Below are 24,082 nucleotides of genomic sequence, written 5' to 3' on the forward strand. Positions count from 1 at the left end.
AGATATTATAACTTGATAGCAAACACAACACGATAGATTGGGCGGTAGACTGTGATCCGAGTTTGAAAATCGTCATTGATTTTTCCAGAAAATCCTTCGTCACTCTCGATTCCAGTAAAATCAGCTGATTGACCAAAGCATTGAATTCACTCGAACAGATTGAATTTATTTTCACCTGTTTATCATTAAAAAAATCTCGATACTAAATTATAGATGAGTTTATAAAAAAAATTTAGATGTATGATAAGTACAATGATAAATGAAAACGTTCTAAATTGATGTATTATTATTTAAATGAAATGATTGTTTAAATGACAGAGAGACTCGTAAGGAGATTGTGGCAACCCACCAAAAAAAGTATTACTGAATCGGTTTGAATCTGCCGGATATCGGTTAGACATTCTATTTTCCACCAATTACATTCTCTATGTACATCTGCGTCTCGGTTAATCGGAGCTCGAGCAGTTTGCATTTCGAACTTACGCGACTCCAAATCACCGCAAACGAACTCTCTAATTCTAGATTAGGCATGGTTACAGTAATTAGCGTTACTTTATTCGTCCTTCGTACTATAATAGATGGATCTTAAAACACACGCAAGAAACGTGGGCGGACCAACGTTCGATAAACTCTTCATTTTTGCCCCTTAATTGTATTTTATTCGATCGATTTTTCATTCCTTCTCCCACAATGAGAGGATAAACATGATAAACCTGCGAGAACCGTCGACCCTTTCGACGATGACAAAAATCCACTGGAACGAAAAGGTCGGACCGTTTGGTGATGCATAGGATAAAATTGCAGTTGATTTTTCCTTCTCTCTCTTTATTCCCATTGAATAATTCACTTGGCATGGACAAATCCACGTATCGATAATTAACTCGAAATGGAGTAAAAGTTCAAACTTTTCAAAGGCGAGGCATTTTTTTCGTTGCCTCCATCAAGCAAGATTAAAGCAAGCTGATATTAAATTTTTCGCTCGGAGCTGGCAAGATTATCCTATCAAGATACATCGTTAAATAAGAATCTAATCCTTTTTAAGCTTAGATTGATTTTTGCTTCCCCTAAAAATACGCAGAGTCACGTATATAGATCTGATTTGGTATTTACTAAATCATGGCAAGTCGTCGAGAGATTTTTAAGAAGAAAATTTATTTTTTTATTTATCTAGATAATTTATATATATATATATATATATGTGTGTATATAAAGAGAGAGAAAGAAAGTATTTTTCGTCGACCGAATTGATTCACTTTGATGCTTCAGCCTTTGAAGAGTATCCACCTTTGTCAGCCAGAAGATAACAAGACTTCGGTAAAGTTTCACGGGTCCTAACGAGTGAAGCTCCTAACGAACTATATCCACAACAAAAACTTTCTTTCTGGATGAAAAATCGTACCGAACTTATTTATTCTTAGCCATATTTCCGTTTTATCCCGCAGTCCGCCCAGTGTGTACACAAAATCACGCCAATCCGCTTCTTCGACTCGCATTTAGAATTCGAGAAGAGTGAACTGAGTATTATTCGATTTTCTTCGGGTCGTGTTTCAAGGTCAACGACCTTTATTAGTGGAAGTACAAAAATATAATTTTATAGGATATGTCGATCTGCTATAGAGTTTGAGTGCGTTGATTTATTTTCAACCAGCGATTGCTCCCGGTGAAAAATGAAGAACCCGGTGGTCAATTTCTAAATCGATGAGCCTACGTCGAGAAACAACGTTTTCGAGAATTCGCGTAAAATAGAGAAAGAAGGAAATTTTAGAAAAGAAAGAGTAGATTTACGAGAAAAGCCTAAGATTTTGTGGCGAGGAGTGGCCTGAGTTGCTGGGCGACTTCTTGTTCCTCCTGGTCCTCCGCGACTTCCGGTTCGGCGTTCGCCAGGGCCTCCGACTGTGGAGGACTGGTTACATCCGCTTCGCTGGTCCTCTCAGTTAATTCGTCCTTTCCATCGTCCTTCGCCTCAGCCACCTCCTTCATTTCGATCTCCTCCTCCACACTACTCCAGCTCTCCTCGCTCTCGCTCGCCTCTCGATTCTTTTCGCATTCCTCCCCCTCCTCCCTCAGCTTCTCTCGCTTTTCATTCTAGGAAAATAAAGAAAAATTAAAATTGAAAACAATATACCATCCAAAAAGAATTTATTGTTTTAGCAATAATTGGACTTACAGTAGTTTGTTTAGTTAATTGGGTAGTAGCAGGAGTGGTTAAAGTTGTGTCAGTGGTGTCACTGCTCTCGCTGTTGTTATTTGCTCTGGTACTGACCAATAAAGCACCTTCCTCCAACGGTTTTCCTCGAATAAATCGTTTGGCCGCTGGCCAAACGTCAGTCGAGTTCCGGAAGCTTCCTTTGGTCACCTTCTGTATCACTCCGGTAGTCCAGACACTTGCATCGCTACTACCAGTACTGCTGTCACTTCCGGTACTGCAATGACGCCATCTCCTCTCTTCGAACAAGCAAACATCAGCTTCTTATATACTTAATTACACTCGCAAACAAGCTCTCTTTTCAATAATACTATAAAAACTACGAAAAACACTATATACAGCTTTACTAGCCTTGTTATTATTATTTAAAATAAATTTTTAAAAATTGCAGAATAAAGCATATTAACTAGATCCCTTAAATACACATTTTAAGTGGAATAACAACTCGAAGATTGATCTTCGATATAAGGTCGTATTATTGTCCGGAATTTTCGACACAAAACGTGCTGGAGGGATCCAAGTTAATTTATACTATTATACGTAACAATAATGCACGCGTGTGACGATAAATGTTGTATCAAGTGCCATCTAACGAGTGAACGTTTTCATCTATCTTACCTGATCCATCAGGTTGGCTCGGTTTGAATTATCATGCAAAATTAAATTACACAAAATATATACATTTATCTATTTTGTCCATAAAACTTCTTTTATATTTTATTAATATCCTGGAACTTTCAACGAAGACTTATATTCGTCCCAATACAGTGCAAAGATTTAAAGAACGTCTCACGTCTACCCAAAGATACCACAGTGTCATCTGCTACATCCCACTAACCTTGACAAATGCTCCCTACCAGAGTTTCCGGATCTTAAACTGTATACCAAATTTAACAGAGAAAAATCAGTATCATACATACATGCACAACGAGAATAGTCGGTGACGAGAGAATTTCACCAAATCAGGATGAAAGAGTAATAATTTACAATAAATTATAGCATCACTGTCTATGTTGCACCTGCTGTTACTTTGTCTCAAAATTATACACGAATACGTGCGACAATCCTGTAAGAGCATTACATTTGAAAATATGGAAAAGAGTATAGAGAGATAAATGTTTGATGGGGCGTGGAGATGCAGTGGGTATTTTGGTTTGAAAGAAACGAAAGGCGAGTTTGAATGGTCGCATAGGTATATATTTCTGGTGAATTTGCGTTGGTGGTTGAAAAGGCAGGAATGGCAAATGGGGCGAGGCGAAGGTGTAAATTAGAAGGAAGACGTACTGTTGATCGGTGAGGCATTGACGTTGACAGGAACGAAAGGCTTTCTGATAAGGGGACTGCCATCCTCGCTCTCCTCGCTGTAAGCTCTGGTGATGAGGATCCTCGGGCTCCTTTTAGGCGTCTCGCTCATCGGCATTGAACAGCCAGCCACCTCCACCCCCGCGAAGTCGTTTCGATAGTGAGCACCCATCAGACTGGCTGCACTCGCGCTCGATCTCACAAGCTTCACGCTGCTCTCACCTTTTCATGCGTCATCGTCAAATTCCACAATATATTTCATCCGTTTTAAAACCACCAATCTATTTTTTTCTTCATCCCCGTAATACCACTTTCCTCGTCCCTGTCCCTCATCGTTACGACGCCTAGATGCCTTGCGTTTTCCCCCTGCTTTTTTTTAACCATTCAAAGACGGATCGATCGAAAATATTGCGATTCTGTCACAGGATCGCATATTCCTCGATGGATTCGTCCGTAGAGATGTTGAAACGGTTTTACAGTGACGTTAAGCGAGTGAAAGCGTCGGTGCTCGATCGAATTAGATTTTTGCATTGACTATGTACAAATTTCGTGGTTTTATATGTATATATCAATGATTATAAATATAGTGGGGTGTGTTATATATATAGAAATGGAATTATTCGCGCGATCTTTCAAATGTTAATCGAGTGTGAAATAAACTTCCGGTTTCTTGAGTAATTTCCGTTTACTGGGAAAGTGGGGGTGGAAATTTGGGAGTTACCTGTTTCGACGGTTGGTACACGAAGAGTGTTGCAAGATGCGGCTGGTTGAAGCCTCGCGCGATGGAATCCGTTGTTCTCGAAGCCATTTCCGGTGCGACAGGATCCTAGCGCCAGCAGCGCCTCGCTCAGTCTTCGCTGCAAGGGGGGAAACGGAAAGAAAGAGCCAGTCGCGCTACCAGAGGGCCTCCTGGAGCCTGCTACACTCGGCGTTCTTGCTTGAATCTCCTGCAAACCGCAAAGAAACCTCCTCATCTCGAAAAATATTTTCACAAAATAATTTGCTAACATTAAATGCAAATTGCACTTTTAATTTAACCGTATGAAAAAAATTATTAAGCTGTATATAAATATTTTATTATGAAAGTAATTTTCGTATTTTCTGAAATGTAGAATTTATGGTACAAACTAGTTAATGCAAATGATGATTAATTTTTTAATTTCAGAGAATTATGATTCATTTATGCAAAATTTTGCTATTTGCAAGCAGATATTTGCTTAATGCTAAGTCGTTGCTTCATTTGATTAATTTATACACTTTTCTCGTTATTATTAGCTAATATTTCTATTCGTGCTTTACAAATCCCTTTCTATCTTGCAATTTATCGCATTCCTACGAGTTGAAATTAAAGAGAAGTTTTTTGTCGACGCTGTCAGGTGAGAACTTGTCAAAGTCACAGCGTGTCTGTGATTACTAATAGCTTTTTATACTTTTACCTGCTGCAATTCTGACTTGGTAGCCTTTTTGCGCCAGTAGTTCTGCATTGACTTGCGAAGCGTGTGAGATTTGAGGCCGTAGAGGAGGCCGTTGATTGGTGGCGAGCACGCCAGCAACAAAGAGGCTAGTGCGATCAACGTCGAGTCTGCGCGAACTTGCTCTGGACTTCCGGTTCCGCAAGCTTCCCACAGGATCACACCGCAGTATGGTAAATAAAGCAAGTACAGAGAACCGACCAACTGCATCACCTGAAAAATTTAATTTTCCCTCTAAATCAAGTTGCTCCATTTTTTACTCCTTAATCTCACCCCCTCCCTCTTTTAAAAATATCTAATTAATTTATTGGATAAATGAAAAATAAAAACACCGAGTAATCGTCTTCATCACTTTATCCTTATATCCTTTCTAAGTCGATGCACGTTCTTCGAAACATTCTTTATTATTTAAATATACTCCTAGTATCCTAGCTGAAATCCCACCCTATAAAATCCATCCTCCATTTAACCAATTTCAATGCAGACGCCGTAGGAGAACGCAGTGAAACTTAATGAAAACGTAGAATGATCCCAGCCTGTTTTATCCCTCTTCTTCAGACCAACTGGCCAATTTCATTATCCCTCGATTTTCCATTAACAAATACATCCTCCTGCCTCTTGATCAATATTGCTTTATGTTTACGTTAAATTATCGATTTATTATTATTATTATAGGATCAACAGAATTTTATATGCTTTACATTCACATTTTTCTTCCAATCCTTTGTATTCAGTTCTTAAAGTACAAGCGAATTCTCAGGAAGCAATTTTTGTTCAGTCCTTCATCGAACTTCGCATGCATATACAGACAGCTGCATGGGTTTGTTCGTTTCTTTTGTTTATATCCACTCCCAACGATGCTGAAACTTTAGCCGTATTGTTTCGCTGAAATTCAGCAAGTTGGAGTTATTATGTCAATAAGTTTCTTCATCCTTAAAACTGAAACCCAAAGCAACGCGTATTGCGAAGTCAGGAGATAAACAAGGAGTGCGGAGCACGCCTCGAGTTTTTTTTTTCTCGTTTCCAGTCTATTCGAGCGGGACACCAGAAGATATCTCGCCCGTGACGTCAAGCAAACTCAAACATGTGTACTCGAAACTGCTAGAAAGTATGCACAAACAGCAACTTTTATCTGCGCCTCGTGCAAGTTCAAGGCAAGAGAGAATTTTATTCGTAATCGATATACACACGAACAGTATAATACACTCGAAAAAAAAAGAATACAGTAAACAAATCATGAAACCAAACAAATTTTCGTACTTTGAAAGTCTATTCGCGACAGAGCACCAGCATCGAATTATCTTAAGAGACTGAAAATTAAATCAACGAATTCTTTGGTCGACAGCGACTATCGATTGGATTTTGCAATCATCCGGGAATCAAATTACGGATGAGCCTTTAACGCCATTGGCACTGATTAGACTGATCAGTTTAAATCGACGAGTCAATATAAATTAAACGCTACGGCACATTCTGATCGCTGACCCATTTTTTTTCAAATTCCAAACTCAACGTGAAAATTAACCAAACTCGGTCCACGATGTTTTCTCTTTAGCATAAATGAGTACTTCGATGATTGTGCATTCTTTTTGTTTGCTTAGGAATATAGTAGAAGCGCGAGGAAATAAAGAGAAAAGAATTGTTTGTATACGAACCGTGCTGGCTGCACTGTGGAACCTTGGGGGGCCCCCAGCGGCTGGCGCCGTTACCGTTGGGACGAAAAAGGGGTTTCGTTGATGCGTTATGGTCACCTGAGCACTCAGGGTGACCTCGTAAATGGCGCTGGCGATTCTGTGACGATGATAACGCGCTATGCCCAGCACACGGAGGTTGCAGAGTGTCACGAGGAACGCTGGCAGGACCAGACCCAGCGTGACGTAAATCGCAGCGTACAGTGCAGCCACGGGGCCCCAGGTACCATCTCCAAAATCCGGGGCGCAGCTCCCCAGCCTCTGACTATAACTACGTCACATCCACATCTCATTGATGCGTTATTTCAACGTCAACCCTTTGCACCCGAGATAAATATTTATTGCTCGATCAATTGTGGCTAAGGTCACCTCTCAGTGCAAAGGGTTAAATTATCCTGACGAATGTTAATAATTTTTTCACTCAACGGTGCAAAGACCTGTTATATGACGTATGTGTGTAGTTAAATTTTTGAAGATTTGAACATTTGTGCTGAGAGTCTTACTGTCAAGCTGTGTGAAAAGTTCAGAAAATTAGGAAAGTTTTTAGCGTATTGATCCACGAAAGCTTTTTTCGAGATACTTTTAAAAAGGTCAATTTAAAAAGACGCTTCTCTGGTGCAAGGAAAATTACTTTGAAGGAATTTTCAAGAAACTTAGATATTAACAATATTGGATTATACGACATGGATACCTTAAGTGTTATTGTGTAAGTTTTTTCTCTGTTATCGATATAGTGCTGTAATTTCTTTTTTCAAGAGATTATTTTTTAAATAAATCTAATTTTCTCCTCACGAGTTTAAAGGTGTGATAATAATTTATAGTGTCTTATTAACGTGTAAATTTTTTCATGTCACTGACGTAGAGTTTTGTAATCTCTCTTTTTTAGGAATTTAATTTTTATTCATTTTTAAGTAAATTTAATTAATAACTTACGATAAAAACAATGGGATAATCGTTCATGCTGAGAAAAAATATCTTAAAGGACAATTTCACAGCTGAACGAAGTAAGTATAAGTGAAAGACTTTGGAAGAAAATTCTCAACAAAGGTTTTCACGCGTGTGCATGAAAAAGTCGTAAATCGAAGCACAGAAAAAGGTGTAGAAGAGGCAAATAAAACGAATCGTGAAGGGAAGTGATAAAACTTTATTGCACATAGAAAACAAAGCGCATACATATTTTCTGCATTAAACAAAAACAGAAAATTATTCGACGTTTAATTGGAATGGAAGCTTAAAAACAAAAATTTGCCAATTGAGATAATTAAGCGTGTTTAGCGCAGTGTAATTAAACAATGGTAATTAGCATCAAGTACAATCATGATCGAAACATCGAATGAACAAATTCCATAAGTATAAAAATCAAGCATTTATATACATTTGTCGTGCCGAAAAACTGATTAAAAAAATTCAAGGTTTTGAAAGCCATAAAATTGAGAAGAAATAAGGTGTGAGCTGTCAATAGCAATTAGCAAAGTGCCAGTAAAAATTTGTGGAAAAATGGTGCAAAGCTCGGAATAATATATAGAAAATACATTTCTGTGTCATATGGAAGGAGAAAAAAAAATTATGCACAGTTTTCCAATAATGCACAACGATTAACGTATATTTAACGTACAATAATTATAAAGAAGTTTTAAACAATATAATTATGATTATTATTATTTGAGCGTACGGAAAACAAAAACGGTGCTTTCTCTCAGTAGCAATTAGATTAGGCTCCTAGGGAGTTCTGACCTGTATGGCGGAACCAGACTAAAAATTGGCGGTAAGCACAAAAGTAGGGCGCCCGTCCAGGAGGCTGCCAGTCCAACGGCCACCCGACGCGGCGATACCAGGGCTGTATAATGCAGTGGTGCAGCAATTGCGTAATACCTGCAATTTCAAATTCTGCATATGAATCAATCGCAGGGATCTCATTTGAAACTTGCACGATTTATGCCCTCTTATATACGATTCAACAATAGATTTCTTCAAGGAATTTGAATTTGTCGCTCGTTTGTCAGGTAATAAAACGTAAATGTGATAGGAGTGCTGAGCAAAAGTTGTATTAAATCAAATTATTCGGATGGAGTCTGTCGAGGATGCTCTTGGTATTAAATATGCAAATTTTATGGAGAGGCTTTAGAACGACGTTGATGTGTGCAGGGTGTTTCGTTAAAGTTAAGCAAACCTGGTCCGTGTAACGAAGGGTCAGACGATAATACAAGCTTCATGCGTCCTATGAAATATGTAATATGAAATGGTGCACTGCCTTTTATAGCGTATAAGACTTTGTGTGCATAAATTTTAAGGAGAGAGATTCTAAATAATATTTATTGCCTATGTTAGTAACAGGTATATTTTGCAGAAGGAAATTATTTTCATTCAAGAATTTCACTGTTTCGAGTGAATTAGTTATTTAAAGCATTAATTACTATTTATTTGTGAAAAGAAACGATGTTCGATCCGAGGCGAAAGTTAAAACAATTCAACAAAAGCCTGAATAAAGCTATATATAGCTCGCTCGGGGAAAAGCGATTTATTAAAGCTAAAATTGAACAAATGCTGATAACGGATATCGAAGCTACTGTTTTAAATGAATTTTGTCGAGATTGAATCTTTTAATGGTCATCCATCATACAAAATACAGGAGAGAGAAAATCAATATGTTTATATCCGAGAAGGAATTATTCGAGGGATTGATAAAAAATAATTTTATTAATAAACTCGATTGACACGAGAGAGTTTGAAAAGGTAAAAATATTATCATTTTAAATTATTTTATACCATCAGGCTAAAATTCTCGAGTATCACAATTAAATCCTCTCATCCCTTAATCCGAGTTTTATATTTAATGTTACTATTATAAATTTTTAAACTAACCTATCGCAATTCAGTCCAGTGACAGTCCACAAAGCGACTGGATGCAAGACTGCCAGTAGAAATCCGTGCAAATCGCACCAACTTCCTTTTTCGGACCAGGAGCCAGTAGTAAAAATCAGTAATATCAACGACAATGCACCTTCGACTAAACCCAAATGTATCAGAAGCAAAGTATTGGCGGTTTGTTGCTGCTGTGTCTAAATAAATGATTTTTATAATAATAACATTTGATTTATTCACATGGGAAAGTTTTGATTACCTGTTTACCAAGCCCAAGAACGACAAGTAAAACGTAAGCATTGAGAAGGAGGCCCAGAGCAGAGACGAGGATGAGAGCCACGCCAAAGGGCCAAATGCCCATTCCTCCCTTGGGACCTGATGCTTACCGCTGGATTTTCGCCCGATCCCACTCGCTCAGTCTCCACTCTCTCCAACATCCAGATTCTCCTATTCACGTAAAGGCCCTGCTCCCCTCGAACAAACGTTTCACATTTGCTTCGGTCGAAACACCTGTGGATCACACAATACTCCACTTATTTGAACAATTATATGCTCTTCCCTTTGAGACTCGATAAACTTTGTTCAATCTATGCTATATATATATATATATATATATATATATATATATATAGTACATAATAATACTGTAAACAATTAAATATATATATTTATTATTTTAACGCAAATTCCTGGAATTGATTTTAGTACATATACAAAAGGTACTTGAGTGGAGTACTGATAATAATATTGTAAAGGAGGGGGTCGTTATTATTATCGTGGGATGATACGAGAGTAATAGCTATAGATATATGACTCTGGCAGAGACAAGGGTAGGTACAGGGAGTCATGAATTCGACGCTGATCGCGAGTGGAAGCGAATGGAGCGTCAAGAAGCTGCGTATATTGTCAGATTACGAGCTGGAGTCTCGTCAGGGTAATTCGATTAAGTCTGCCAGCCTGTGTGTCAACTCCATTATTAGTCATTAGTGCGTCTCGATTGTGAAAACTCGCGACAGCAACACTCACGAATCAATTATTCTCTCAATGTATAAAATTTTGTTCCTCAAAAACACGTGTCTCCGACTATAATCGCAATTCTCACGATTCAATAATTCCCTTAATGCATAAAATTTTAATTTCTTGAAAAACACGTGTCTTCGATTATAACCGTAATTTTCTAATGATTCAATAATTCTCTCAAAATATAAAATTTTAATTTCCTGAAAAACACGTGTCTCCGATTATAACCGCAATTCTCTGATGATTCAATAATTCTCTTAAAATATAGAATTTTATTTTCCTAGAAAACACGTGACTGCGACTATAATCTCGATTGTTGCTCCTTGTCTAATGAAAATCGTTCGAGTGCAAAATTAATGGGTCACCTAAGACCTATAACGCAACACTGAACGATCTAATTTTCATAATACCACTTTTGCTTGTCTCTTGCAAATATAATCAGTACCAAACACACTTTCAGTGGATTACAAAGCCACGAAAATTCTGTGTGTATGTGTAATCAATACTTCTCTCGATTACTTTCTTGTAAATTTCATCAGGATTAACAAACTCAGCTTTACATCCATAAATCGTGTTCGTAACTCTCGATTCGGAAGCTTATCCTTTTTAAGGACGTTTTTTATATAAGCACTTATATACATATATAACACAAATCTATATTCGACTAGAGACAATAGCTTTCTTCGCATGTAAAATTGATATTCATTCTTCACGAGGTTCTCACTGCTTCTTTTCTCTATTCTCGTTCTGCAAAGCTAATATTCAATCTATAAGCTTTCATACTGCCATGGAATTGTTTATTCTTCGATCAAAACTCAATCATGTAAGGAATGCCTTGACATTATTGGCTGGCTAATAGATCGTTAATGCCAAACGTGAACAAACGAGGGAACTTGCATATATTATAATCAATCTACTCGCTTAATCAATATTTACTTTCAATTTTTAGTATTTTCCCTTAAAAGAACTTTCGATAACTTTGAAAGAGTTTCAACGGTATAATCTAGAAATATATATATATATAACTGAAAGTAATGAGAAAGCAGAGGGAATTATGATTGAAAAAGCATCGAGATTGATCGAGAAGTTTTCACACGCTTTGTACCGAAGCCCATAAAAATATCGCGATATTTTATGAATCTACAAGGTATATATGGTAAGAACGCGTAAAATTAATTATATTGTGGAAACTATTTTAAAGGCAGATTGTGTAAAAAGTTACCAATTTCGACGAGTCTTATTTTTGACATAATGCCATAAAAAAAGGTAATATATATTATCGAGGATCGAGCAGATAAGAACGAAGAATTTATATTTCTCGATGAGAGAGAAGTGCCAGCGTCGATCGAGCTTGGCAAAGAATTTCCTTTTTTCCTCGCTCTTATTGACTTCCAGCTCATCTCCGAATTGACGGTCTACGTAAAAGCCCAAGTGCTCGTGAAAAGGACTTAAAGGGTACCCCTTCTTTTCACTTAACGAGGAGTTCAACTCTACGATCATTACTCGATATTAACTGCATCGTTAACTAGAAAATTCCTCTCTCTCCAAATTTCTTGATTTCAAATCCATCTTTAATCATCTTAATTATGAAATTCACTCACGTGTCACGTTTGACAGTTAAGAATGTTTGTAAATTTGCATTAAACTGCACGAGTAAACAAGTTAATAATTATTATTACAAAAATTCTATCATTTATTTTCAAACAATGATTACATCGTTGATAATAAAACAGTCATCCAGAAGTAACAAGAATTTCAAGTATTCAATTTATCTGTTTAGATAAATATCATTTGTATCTCTCCCTCGAGCCAGTTTATTGTTATCAGGTTATCGTGGGGTAAGTCGATAAAAGGAATAGAGTATAGAATTGTACAGAAGGTACACGAATGCTCTCCTTTTATCGATTTCTGCTGCGTCCTCATCACTCGAGAGCAAAACTCCCCTTTTCATTCGCGAGCAACGCGTACCAACGTGTGCAACAAGTATCTTTCGAATTACCAATCGCAGCTATCAGACTCCCGCCCCCCTCCCCCTAAAATGACCCATTCTCACCCTCTAACCATCCAATGAACGACCCTCGACTCTTCGAGCTTCGTTCATTTCATTCGCGTTAATTAAAAATCCTCGCATTCCTCTTCATCGTTCCACTTGCTGTTCCAAATCATTTTGCTCCATTGTTACTTGAAAATTGCAAAATTTTCGAAGAATCTGCCTCGAGGAAGCCTGGGACATATCGACTGTTATTGGAAATTCAATTTAAGGGATGCTTTCCATTAAGGATAATGATAAACTGCGACTGTACCTTGGCAATAAATGGCAAACACTGCGAGTTAGAATTTCATGATAGATTGTACAAGTGGAATATAGCGTGCAGAATTGTGTAATAATATGATATTGAGAAAGCGAATCGAAAAGCTATTCGTGACAAAGCATATTACGGAAGGCATTTATTTTTTTTCGACGTCTGGGGATTTTCTTGATATATTAGAAAATGTTGGCGTGCAACAAGTAAGGATTGTAATGTCAACGTGTAGAATTCATTTGCATGTCTTTATCTCATAGCTGAATTTTAATTAATTCCAAATCTAAATTCCTGTGGAAATACAGAAATAAATATCTTTTTAAAGGTTACAATTCGTTTTTTTTTTGTATGTAAAGTAATCGTGGAAATCTATTGGAATTAAGTTCGAACGTTATCATCTATTTTATAGTGTCGTTTTAGTGTACCTATTTTACCTGCCTAAGTATAAGGAGAATAATAAATGAAGAAGAGTTTGATTTTTATCATTTGTTAATGCTACGTAATCGTGTAAATCTGGTTCTTGGATAAAATATATATTTTTATTAACTTATTATTAGAGAGTTATATATTTATGGTTTTTTTATTAGAGCTTTTTTATCTGTTAAAAGTATGTGAAAAGCCCTGACATGCGCGTATAGTTAAAGAGTGTAATTGAAAGGGAAGAGTGTTCTTTGTCACAGAGATAAATGATTTGGCATTGCGAGTACTAAGCATATTTTAGATTCTTTATTCCAGTTTTTAAAAATATCGAAAACCAATTCTCTTTATTATTAATATGAAATAATAATTTCACGTTGTTCCTTTTATCAAAATTTGAGAAAATATTAAAAACCAAAAGTTATTTACAAAAATTAAAAAAAAAACATCTCCACCAGTTGCGTCACTTAAAAATCAGCTACATTCCAGAAAGAATATTACGTATTCCAAGAATCTTTAATCAATTCGATGCTGCCTCGAGCCGAACATTGGAATTTTCTTCCGTGGAAAGACGTGGAAAAAATAATGCGAAATATCTCTGAAAAGTAAATGAAACGTTCGGAATACGACCTTTCGATGAACGAAGGTTTTCACGTGGGATCAGGGATCGACCGATGTTCAGTGATTTATGACTGTTTAATAAATTCGTAGGGTAGTTGAATTATGGAATTCGCTTTGTATCAAACACACTAAAAAAATAAATAGCAAAGGAAGGTCATTTAAGAAATAATGTGAGAGTGTAATTTTCTCTATGATTGTATTTATATAGAGATATAGAGATATAGAGCTCAGTGATAATGAGTGATCAAGTGCTCCTTTTGAAGCTCAAACTAATTAAAAAATTCGGAGTAGATCAAATGTTGGTAGAAAATTAACAAAATAATACTCATTCGATTAACGTGTTATTAATAAATTATAGTTAATTGCCTACCCTCCTAACCACAAGAATTTTTAATCACTTTAGCACTATTTATAGAAGCAGACCTACTACACACATACAAAAACATATTAATTATTTTATCTTAGTCTTAATATTTTTTTAAATATTTTATTAGTTTTAACATTTTGATAAGAAAATAAAAAATCGTTACTTGATTAATTCAACATACTGATAGCTCATTTCTTCAATGGAGCAGTTCATTAGTTTTGGTTCACCGAGCTGCTCTATTTTGCAAGAGAATACAAAATTAGTATTTACTTTAATCGATAGTTCTATATATACGTGTTAGTGTTTTTCATTTTAAATTTGTATAATAAATATAAAGCGAGGGAGTTTTCTCTACGAAAAATGTTTTTATCAAGATTATTATGTTTATTATTCATTCACAAGTACCAATTCAGTATTCTTGAAGATGGTCGAAGTTGATCTTCACGAGGCACGAAAGTGGCCAGTGCACTCTCATCCAACTCAAAGTCACTTTAAAAAATTGGATTATCGAGTCTTATCTTTAACGAAAGATTCAGCCTAACGCTTTGGTGAAAGTATAGGATTAGTATTTATTTTTATGATAATTCTATTATTCAATATAACAAATTCTTAATTCTTTTTTTAAACAAATATATAAGATGTTTTTGCTTATAGTTAATCGGTTTCGATTGCTCTAACAATATAGCCAAGAGAATAGCTGTATACAACATACATATAGCTATTGAAATATGGCTTCTATGCTAATACGTTAAGCAATTACCGATTATTACCAAATACTTTGTTTATCGATGCATTGGAAAATGGCTTCCTATCTGTAGAAATTGTGTTGTGTGTTTACGTTGAAAGCAACAGCTTCTGTTGCAAGTTTCACAGTATCGATAGACCAGAAGCCACAAGTTTGGAAAGCAATATGGTCAGAGCAATATTACAGATTCTCCGCAAAGGGTAGTAGCAACACGCTTTTAGAATTTTCCATTTCGATTTTGCATAATTCAACGATTTCTTTGAATTATCAATTCTTATCAGAATATTTTGTTGTTTTTTTTTAGGAAGTTAAACGAGTGAATATCTAAGGATGATATTAATCATGACAAATATTTATGGGAGAGGCTACTTATTTATTCGATGGAATAGGTCATAGGTTGAATTTGCTATGGATGATTTCACACTAATCCATTTTAACACATTAGTTTTGTGTATTAATAAAACTAGCTTTATCTGTTTTAATCATGCAATGTTAAAATTAATGTCGAGCATTGTCATTCGACTGATCAATTCAAGGGGATGATACGTGGATTAGAGAGTGATGGGAAATCTCGTGGTTCACGCGATACTCGTTCTTCATTTTACGTGCTCGACGAGTGGCTTGAATTATCCCAGTCAATCACCGACAGACTCAGCTATCAGCCAATTCGATCAGAGATGACGAATATACAATTTTCCTTACTCGTGTAAACACTCAGAATGAACTGGTATCGAATGGTGAAATTTCCATTTTCATCCCATTTGAGTTATATCACTTTAATCTGTGATAAATAGAGTATTATCAATTTTCATAGGAATTATAAGTTTAATATTAATTATACCCTCTAGAATTAATAATTATGCTTTCATTGCGGATAATCGTCTGTAAGATATACCAAATCTTCCTTCGTATCATCCTCCTGGTGTATTTTCAGTCACGTAACTGTATTAATTTTCCATGACTTATTTCCTGACAGTTTTTCATGTTAAATATACTGTATATTTAACCTTGAACAATAGCATAAACTCATTTTATCACAATTTTGTTAAAATTTCTATATTTTCTTATATTTGAATTAAGAAAGGAAGTATTTATTTTTCTTTAAATTTATTTTTCTTAGCACTGGAAAGTGATAAAATAAAGTATTAATATATTTGGTGTATATTAAGCATAATTTGGAGAAGTTTAAGGTTTTGTGCCTTATTTGTATAAAATGAATGGTCATAATAATAATCGCTATAATGTAAAATATGGTCTCCAGGAAGTGTTTCAGGAAGTGTTGAAGTAGATCCATCGACGCAGCAAATCGGTTTTGCAGATCACAGCTCTTTGGGAAATTGCGAAATTTGTCACGTAGCTGTACTAGTCGCAGGTCCTTACCACTCTCTTCATCCACATTCGGTCCACTAAATTTCGCCACGTTATCACTGCGAACAATCCTGCACGCTGTTATCAGCCAGCAATTATCACGAGTCTCCGAAAAGCAAAAAATGAAGAAAAAATAAATTGAAGTAGAAAAATACTCATAAATAAAAGATTTTAAACTCTATGGTACAATTGCAAAGTAAATAAATAAATTCAAATAGAAAAATACTAACAAATAAGAGAGTTTAAACTCTGTAGGGTATAATTTCAAAGTAAATAAATTCAATCTTAACTGGAATAATAAATTATAAAATCTTATAGAAAGAATAATTGGGGGGCCAAAGGGCAATAGTGTTTATTTGCCAGTAGTTGACTGCGTTACTGATGTATGAACGCATATCATTATACCCTGCAGCATGCAGTTACAAAATAATGGCTCTCTACCTAGCGACTCGTTGCATATTCTTGTTTTGCAATTTATCGCCAGTTGTAACGAGACAACTGAAGCGTCATCCAATACTCGTTACATCGCTAATTGCTTACCGGGCAGAAAGAAATTATTGGCAGAAAAAACTAACGATAGTATTATGTTCTCGCACTTGAAAGCTCCCCGACTTTTCGTTGACGTGCTTTTATCGTGAAGAAAAAAACATTTATTCGACATTTTCAAGCGAAGAAATTCAATTCTTCCTCATCTTTGAAGTTCGAAGCTCCATATGGAAAAGAAACTAGCATGTTTAGATGTTTCGCTTTTACTTTTATTACTATGACAAATCATCAAAGATTCTCTCTTCACTGTAAAATTGATTTTTATTACAAAATTCAAGCACCATGTTACAAAATGTCAACAAAAGATAAACAAAACAAATGTCAGTAATTTATAAAAACCTTAGAGAGAATTTTATATTTTAACCTGCACTTAATTTCTGGTCCGATAGATTTACAATGTTTATATATGTATAAACAATCAATTTTATCATTATAATGAATTTTTAAGAACCGATCAATTAAAGGCAGAGTATGAATAACTATTTGAAATAATTATTGGAAATAAAAAAGTAAGAAATTAAGAAGCAAAACTTATTTGAATTTTCAAGCAATTGATACGATTTTATCGCGCTCGATCCAAGTTTTTTAAGCACCCCGAGATTAAGTCTAGACCCACTCAGGTTTTATTTAATTGGACGAATCGATTAAAGAGGAATCATCGTCGCGTCGCGAAATCGCCAGGGAGGATTTTGAATCGAGAACACCACGCATTCCGCATCGTTAATTTGCCGTTGAAATTGTTATCCGTTTGCACTAGCCCGTATAATGGAACTGTGAAATTGCGCTGACTGCAAAATATGTCGAGCTTGCACGTGGCTCTCGCCAGATAAAAACGCGTTACACATTATAATCACTTTTTTCTAGTCTACAGGGAGGTAATTAGTCGTTGGATTTAACAACGGACCAAAGTGCATTAGCTCCTACTTTATATTCTACTCCCGTAACTAGGAAGAACACGAAAAAGGATCTTTCTCAAATATGAAAATGAATTAAGCTGGCCCAGCTGATGTTTCATACGAGGAAATTCTCCAAATTTTCCTGTGGAAAATAATTTAAGCGAAAGATCGCGACCTTGAACCACTTTTTATTTATTTATCAACAAAATAGAAGCTATAGCTTTTAATGCCTTGGATGGGATCAAGAAAATTTCTAATTCCTCAGTGGCAAGGACGCAAAATGAGAAAAATATGCTAAGCTCGTACGTGACTCAGGCAAGATAAAAACTCGATAAATTTAATAATCTTCTTTTTCATCAATCTATATATATATCAAAAGATGATTTTTTCATGGGGTTAACAATGAGAGGGAAATGTTTTGGATGGTGTTTTTTGATCCAAGTGGAAAAACTTGCAAGAAAAGGGATCCTGGCACATTTCCATAAAACGTAGGGAACCTTGCGTTGATATAGTATAGTATAGCAGCTAACTAATTCCTTTGAGCCAAATGCGGGCTGTAGCATATTCCTATTCCCATAGATTATGACAATTTCTATTTCTGGACCGAGTTAACAAGTACGCCATGGCAAACATTAACCTCCTTTTACTAAAAGCCATCTCAACTACATTAATATCTATACCATGTTAGTTATTGACAAATAATGGTAACATATTTACAGCTTAAATGTGTTCTATACACCAATAGGTAATTTTGTGTGTGTATAATTAAGTAACTAGTCAATAATTTCACACTAATCAAGCTCTTCATTCAGCATAACTAAAATTGCATTTGACAAAAATTTTAGATTAATAGAGTAAATGTGTATAATCAATCTATTAATTTTTTATTGTTAATGGAAAAAGCAATTAGATAATGCAAAACGAAATTATTCTTCTTTTAATAATGAGTTTCAGGGTTATATAACGTAATGAGAAAATTGAACGAAGAGAGTAGTTTGGAAATATACGTATATGATCTCATTTACATTAATATCTATGTCCATGTTAGTTATTGACAAATAATAATAACACATTTACAACTGAAAATGTATTCCATACACAATTAAATACTTATGCATGTGTATAATTAAGTAACTTGTAAATAATATCACACTAATCAAGCTCTTCGCTCAGCATAACTAAAAATACACATTTGATAAAAATCTTGAATTAATAAAACTTTTGTTTATACAAATAATATTTATCAATTTTTTATCATAAATAAAAAAATTAAATAAAAAAATGATCATATATATATATATATATATATATTTAGTTTCAGTATCATTATTTCATCCGAATAATTTACATTTTTTTAAATCCCTTCGGGGGCTTTTATATGAAAACGATATTATTCCTTTTTCAATAATGAGTTTCAGAGTTACATAATGTAATGCGGAGATTGAACGAAGAGAGTAGCTTTGGAAATATGCGTGTGATTTCTGGTTAAGTTGAGTAAGTTTCCTGACAGTTTCACGGTTTACTCGTCGCATTTTCTTCGCAAGAATCCCACGGGAAGATTTCCTTTAATTCGCTGTCAGCGGTGAAATTCGTTATAATTTCAAGCTAAGTTGGCCACCACCGCATGGCTCATCGTATTGGTATGCGTATAATTCGGGCTTGAGGTGAACTGGAAATTCCTCTTGACGCTTGCCACCGGCTTCCAAATTGCGATGCAAATTGTACTTGGAATCCTATATCACGCAGATTAATTTTCTGATTATTATAGTTTCGTCTTGTGACACTCATTAAACTCTTCTCTTCAAATTTATGGCATATCTAGAAGACACCCCTACTCCATTTCACCTGCATTATTAAAACTTGGATAAAATTCAATTTTAATCGTCAAATTATATACACCATAGAATTAAAAATTTATCGTATATTAATTGTACACTTATCCCACTAATTTTTTTAATTGCAAACCAGTTTTTCTATAAAGCATTTCGAAAGGGATATTTTTGTCGTGATAATTATAAAAAATCGATATACCAAAAATAGAGTAACAAAGAAATTACAAGGAGAGTGTCGAGAGCTTTTTAACGCAATAAAAAAGGCGAGGGACCTTTTGATAAAGCAGTAAAATGGTATCGTGACTCATAAAAATAATGGTATAAAATTATGTTCGTATCGTTATACGTCAGAGTGTGACAATGGCGAACGTGTTACAATATAGTACCGGAAGTGATGTGGTTAAAGAATAGGACACAGGAGTTATAAGAAATAGGAAAGGGCACAAAAGAGTTTATCGATCTGTGAAAATGAAGAAAGAAAGAGCGTTACGTGACCCTTTGGCAAACATCACTTATTTACCCATTTCTTCCCACGAGAGGTGTCCTTTTTCTTATACACTTCCCATCTTTAGGAAAATCTAAAAAAGTCATGCTTATTTGTTACCATGCATCGAAACTACTGTATTCAAAAATTCATTCGACATTCACTACCCTGAAAAAGACCATAGCTTCGAAATAGTCAGAATTTTTGTAAAAAGATAAAAACTTAATTATCACACACATTTTTCATTTACTGCTTGATCAATGCATACCACTAATTGTATGCACTACAAAAATTTTTCTCTAATCTCTGTTACACCGAAAAAATAAATACTTGATTCAAATAAATCTTGCATCGATTATAGTCCCAATGAAATAATTTACCCAATTATAATCAATAAATGTTTAATAGAAAAAATAAATTTTTATTCAAATGATATTTACATCCGTTAAAATTATGTTATTCAAAGCACAATTTTTTCTCAATGATATTATATCTTTGAGAAAGAAAAAAGCATAAAGTTCGAATAACAAGTTCCTTCAGTTGGAGAGTGCAAGCAAGTTACTGGTGGCAACTAAATTGTGTTTCTTCCTTAGCATTGGACTCTGAGGCAAAACGAGCGAAATAATTAGGTTAATTTTCAGACTTGATAAGCGGCTAATTTACTTTTAATTGATTCTCTTGTGCCACGCGTAATGCGTACTAAATGGTCCCTGGCTGGAGCGAGCACTGATGATAAAGTTGACTCGAGCGTGTAACGCTTAAGGCGTCTATTGTACACTTTCTTTGTCGCACTTCGCGTTGCAATTAATTATCCTTAATTCCAAGTCAGCTTCTCGCGTCGCTCGATAAACGAGATTTCGCGCAAAGAACTTTTTGCTGATTCACCTCTCTTCCTCCCCTTTTTAGCCTCCCTGACACTCGAACCTTATCACTGCCACGAGTCCTCGCTGATTTGCCTCTTCCCAAATCCTTTTTCTACTTAAAACAATCCTCATAACTCGGAAATAATTTGTGCATGACGTGTCTTAATTTTACTAAATTAATGCACGACGATATTAATTAGTATATACTATTAATTAATATTACTTAAACATTCTGTGGAATGATTATTATTATACGCACTTAAAAAATGAAAGAATGACGATCAATGACGAAGATTCGAAAAAAGAAACAAATAGCTTTTTATTTTGTATCGTTGCAATCTGTGAAAGTGTTTGTATATCAAAGAAATAAGAAAAGAAACTTGTACTCTCGATTTCCATTATCCACGATTAAATTTCTTTCGCTAAATTTGTAGCTTTCAAATATTTGTGCATGTTTTCATTACATCTCAATGGTAGTTTAAAATTGACACTTAATATCTGAGTGGAAGTTTTGCTGTTTAAAGTTATTATTATCACAACTTTAGCTGTGCCACGTCTATATAAGAGGTTAATGTTTAACGAGCTAACTTTTTTCACTTTCCCTTCTTCAATTGGATTTGAAATATTGAAAATGTACCAACGTCGTGGCCCTCTTCCATTTTTATATCGAGACGCGTCAAATATTTATTGAAGGATCTCTCCCTACAAATTTTAATTTATTTAACTCTAGTCCACTATGCTGTAATCCCTAAAAGAAAATACACATTGCACGTTCAAATGCTGCACTCTAATTGGTCAATTAATACAAGATCACGTGAATTTTTAACTTTATTAATAAGAAAAAAAATTATAAATATTCCTGGATAAATTAAAAGAAAAATGTCAATTTGTAATTAGCGAGGAATATTTTATTTATGGATTCTGGAAATATTAATGCGATTTTCTCATTTGATACGAGCAAATCGAGTTGGCGAAATCTATAAGTTTTCAAGTAAAATTAGACATCGTTCATCGAAAATTGAAATTGAATAGGGAAACTTAGCGAGGAACGTCGATAGATTTGGAAAAGCGAAGAGTGAAACGTAACGAAAAAGGATGAGTTTTCCGGCAAAATGACAGCTGGCGCCAAGTATCGAGATGTTTGATGGACGTGATGGAGGATTTCTGACCAAAATAAATGGAGAATGCTCGTGAGAGAGTGAGAAATAACGTGGTGGAGGGGACGGGGTTGGTATTCTATGTCAAATCAACCGTTTCATGGAGGATGCATTACTGAGAATCGATCGAATATCGACTAGCTCGTTTTTCCCTTCTAGAATGTTTCTTTATACATTAAGACGTGTCATATTACAGATCAAAAAGCAAATAATTAAACAATCTCTTTTACTCTTAATTAATAATTATTTAACAGAGAAAATTGCACTAGATTCGACAAATGATACAAATTTTGCTATACACGATAGTCTAGACAGAATTGATGCTTTTTGAACCTAGAAAAGATTTAAAAAATATTGCAGAGTTATGAGCAAGGAGAAAGATTTATTTTTGACCACATCCAGAGTTCCATATACGACGACGTGCTAGAATTGAGAGAAATTGGATCACCTTTGTGAGTTTCGGCTTTCAAAGTACAAAATTCTAGGGTGGAGAATAGATCCATAATAATAATAAAAGTTCTGACAGTCAGTTTGAAAGAAATGTCATTGCGCAAAAATTGTTGCAATCCTGAAAAGAGGGAAGAAAAAAATTCTTACATAGGATTGGTCGACTATCTACTTTTTTCTAATAAAACCAATTGAACTGTGAACTCGTTACTGAAATTCTTTGTAATTCTAGAGAAGACTCATTTGAATTGTTTGTAATTTTTATTTCGATAAACAATCAAAGCACGATTCGATATTAATCATTCAATCTTGTTTTTAAGCTAGGCTAATTTTATTCTTGCTGAAGAATAAATGTCTCAAGGCTTAAATCATTTTTCAATGCATCAGATTCGTCATAGAAAATACCATTAGTATATCAAACTTATAGTTCCATGTAAATTCTCCATCTTAGAAATTCAGTTCAAGGCTGTAATGTTAATCATTGTTTGCAAATTTTTCCAACGAATAAATTAGTATCACAAGAGTCAAATTGTAAAGATTGTACAGTCAAGGGATTGTTAATTATTGTTCGCAAATTTATCCAATGAATAAATTAGTATCGCAAATCAAACTGTAAAGATTGTACAGTGAAAGGATATTGTTGGTAGCGACTATCGTACATACGACCGAGCTAAACAAATAGGATTGCTAAGTAGTCATGGTCGATATGTGGTCAGCCATAACCGAGGTATATCAACGAGCTCTAATTAGAGCTTAACCAGAATGGATTTCCCTTGTTCTGGACATAAATAAAGTGTTTCTTGGTAATCATTGAGAAAATTTCATAATACTAAATGAAAAAAGGGGCAGTTTGGGAAGAATTTCTTATTACTTGCTTATTATTATATGTGTATGTGTGTGTGTGACGAGGGGTACGTCTCGCTCTTATTTACGATAGTAATACGAATTAATTAATGCTACTTGTTACTGCTTGGTCCGCAAATTACAAACGAGATTAGAAATCGTCGGTGGTCTGGCTGCTCATCTTAAATAATAAATGACCACCTTGAAAGGGGGACACCTGCCAATTTGTGACCTTCGACAATTAGAATTATTTTCGAACCTCGACCTCTAAATGTCGGATGAGAATCGATCTTCCCATTTCACTCTCCTCGTTTGAATTCTGTTCTACTTATCGCAATTTTCATGTAAATTATGTCACTGCTTACTATATACAGTTTAATTAAAATAATACAGTAATAAAATAATTATATTTATCCTTATTACTTAATTATCACCATTAATCGTTTCTTAATCGTATTTAAAAATATCTCTTACATTATAAACAACCAGTTGAATCTTGATAATAGAATTATTACAACGTCCCTTAAAACTTTATATTTTTCGATAATAAATTACTGCCAAGTGTCCCTAATGAAAAAATTTAATCAGTCTTCATCATCCAATCACAGTTAAAATTCTTATAATTCGGTTATGTTTGGAT

General features: G+C 34.8%; 2 protein-coding genes across 8 annotated transcripts in view; one reads left to right on the top strand and one right to left on the bottom strand.

Moving 5' to 3' along the window:
• Positions 1 to 24,082, top strand: part of LOC136777042 (phytanoyl-CoA dioxygenase, peroxisomal-like) — a 44,798-nt gene that overhangs the window by 4,552 nt on the left and 16,164 nt on the right. The window lies entirely within an intron of this gene.
• Positions 1 to 24,082, bottom strand: part of LOC136777035 (histamine H2 receptor-like) — a 36,969-nt gene that overhangs the window by 825 nt on the left and 12,062 nt on the right. The window contains exons 2-10 of one of the 5 annotated variants that reach the window (XM_066733054.1): positions 9,793 to 10,043; positions 9,534 to 9,730; positions 8,406 to 8,543; positions 6,636 to 6,936; positions 4,945 to 5,193; positions 4,230 to 4,455; positions 3,491 to 3,730; positions 2,168 to 2,445; positions 1,786 to 2,085 (exon numbers count right to left, since the gene is read on the bottom strand). In XM_066733054.1, the coding sequence (XP_066589151.1) occupies positions 1,795 to 2,085; positions 2,168 to 2,445; positions 3,491 to 3,730; positions 4,230 to 4,455; positions 4,945 to 5,193; positions 6,636 to 6,936; positions 8,406 to 8,543; positions 9,534 to 9,730; positions 9,793 to 9,894 (2,022 nt within the window). In that variant the 5' untranslated portion in view covers positions 9,895 to 10,043 and the 3' untranslated portion in view covers positions 1,786 to 1,794. Of the gene's footprint in view, positions 1 to 1,785; positions 2,086 to 2,167; positions 2,446 to 3,490; positions 3,731 to 4,229; positions 4,456 to 4,944; positions 5,194 to 6,635; positions 6,943 to 8,405; positions 8,544 to 9,533; positions 9,731 to 9,792; positions 10,044 to 24,082 lie in introns of all 5 variants that reach the window. The other 4 variants (XM_066733055.1, XM_066733053.1, XM_066733056.1 and 1 more) reach the window with 4 other exon arrangements.

This window comes from Prorops nasuta, unplaced genomic scaffold, assembly GCF_024137725.1.
Source record: "Prorops nasuta isolate Cenicafe-Biocafe unplaced genomic scaffold, Cenicafe_Pnas_1.2 PNAS00010, whole genome shotgun sequence".
Classification (NCBI taxonomy): Eukaryota; Metazoa; Arthropoda; class Insecta; order Hymenoptera; family Bethylidae; genus Prorops; species Prorops nasuta.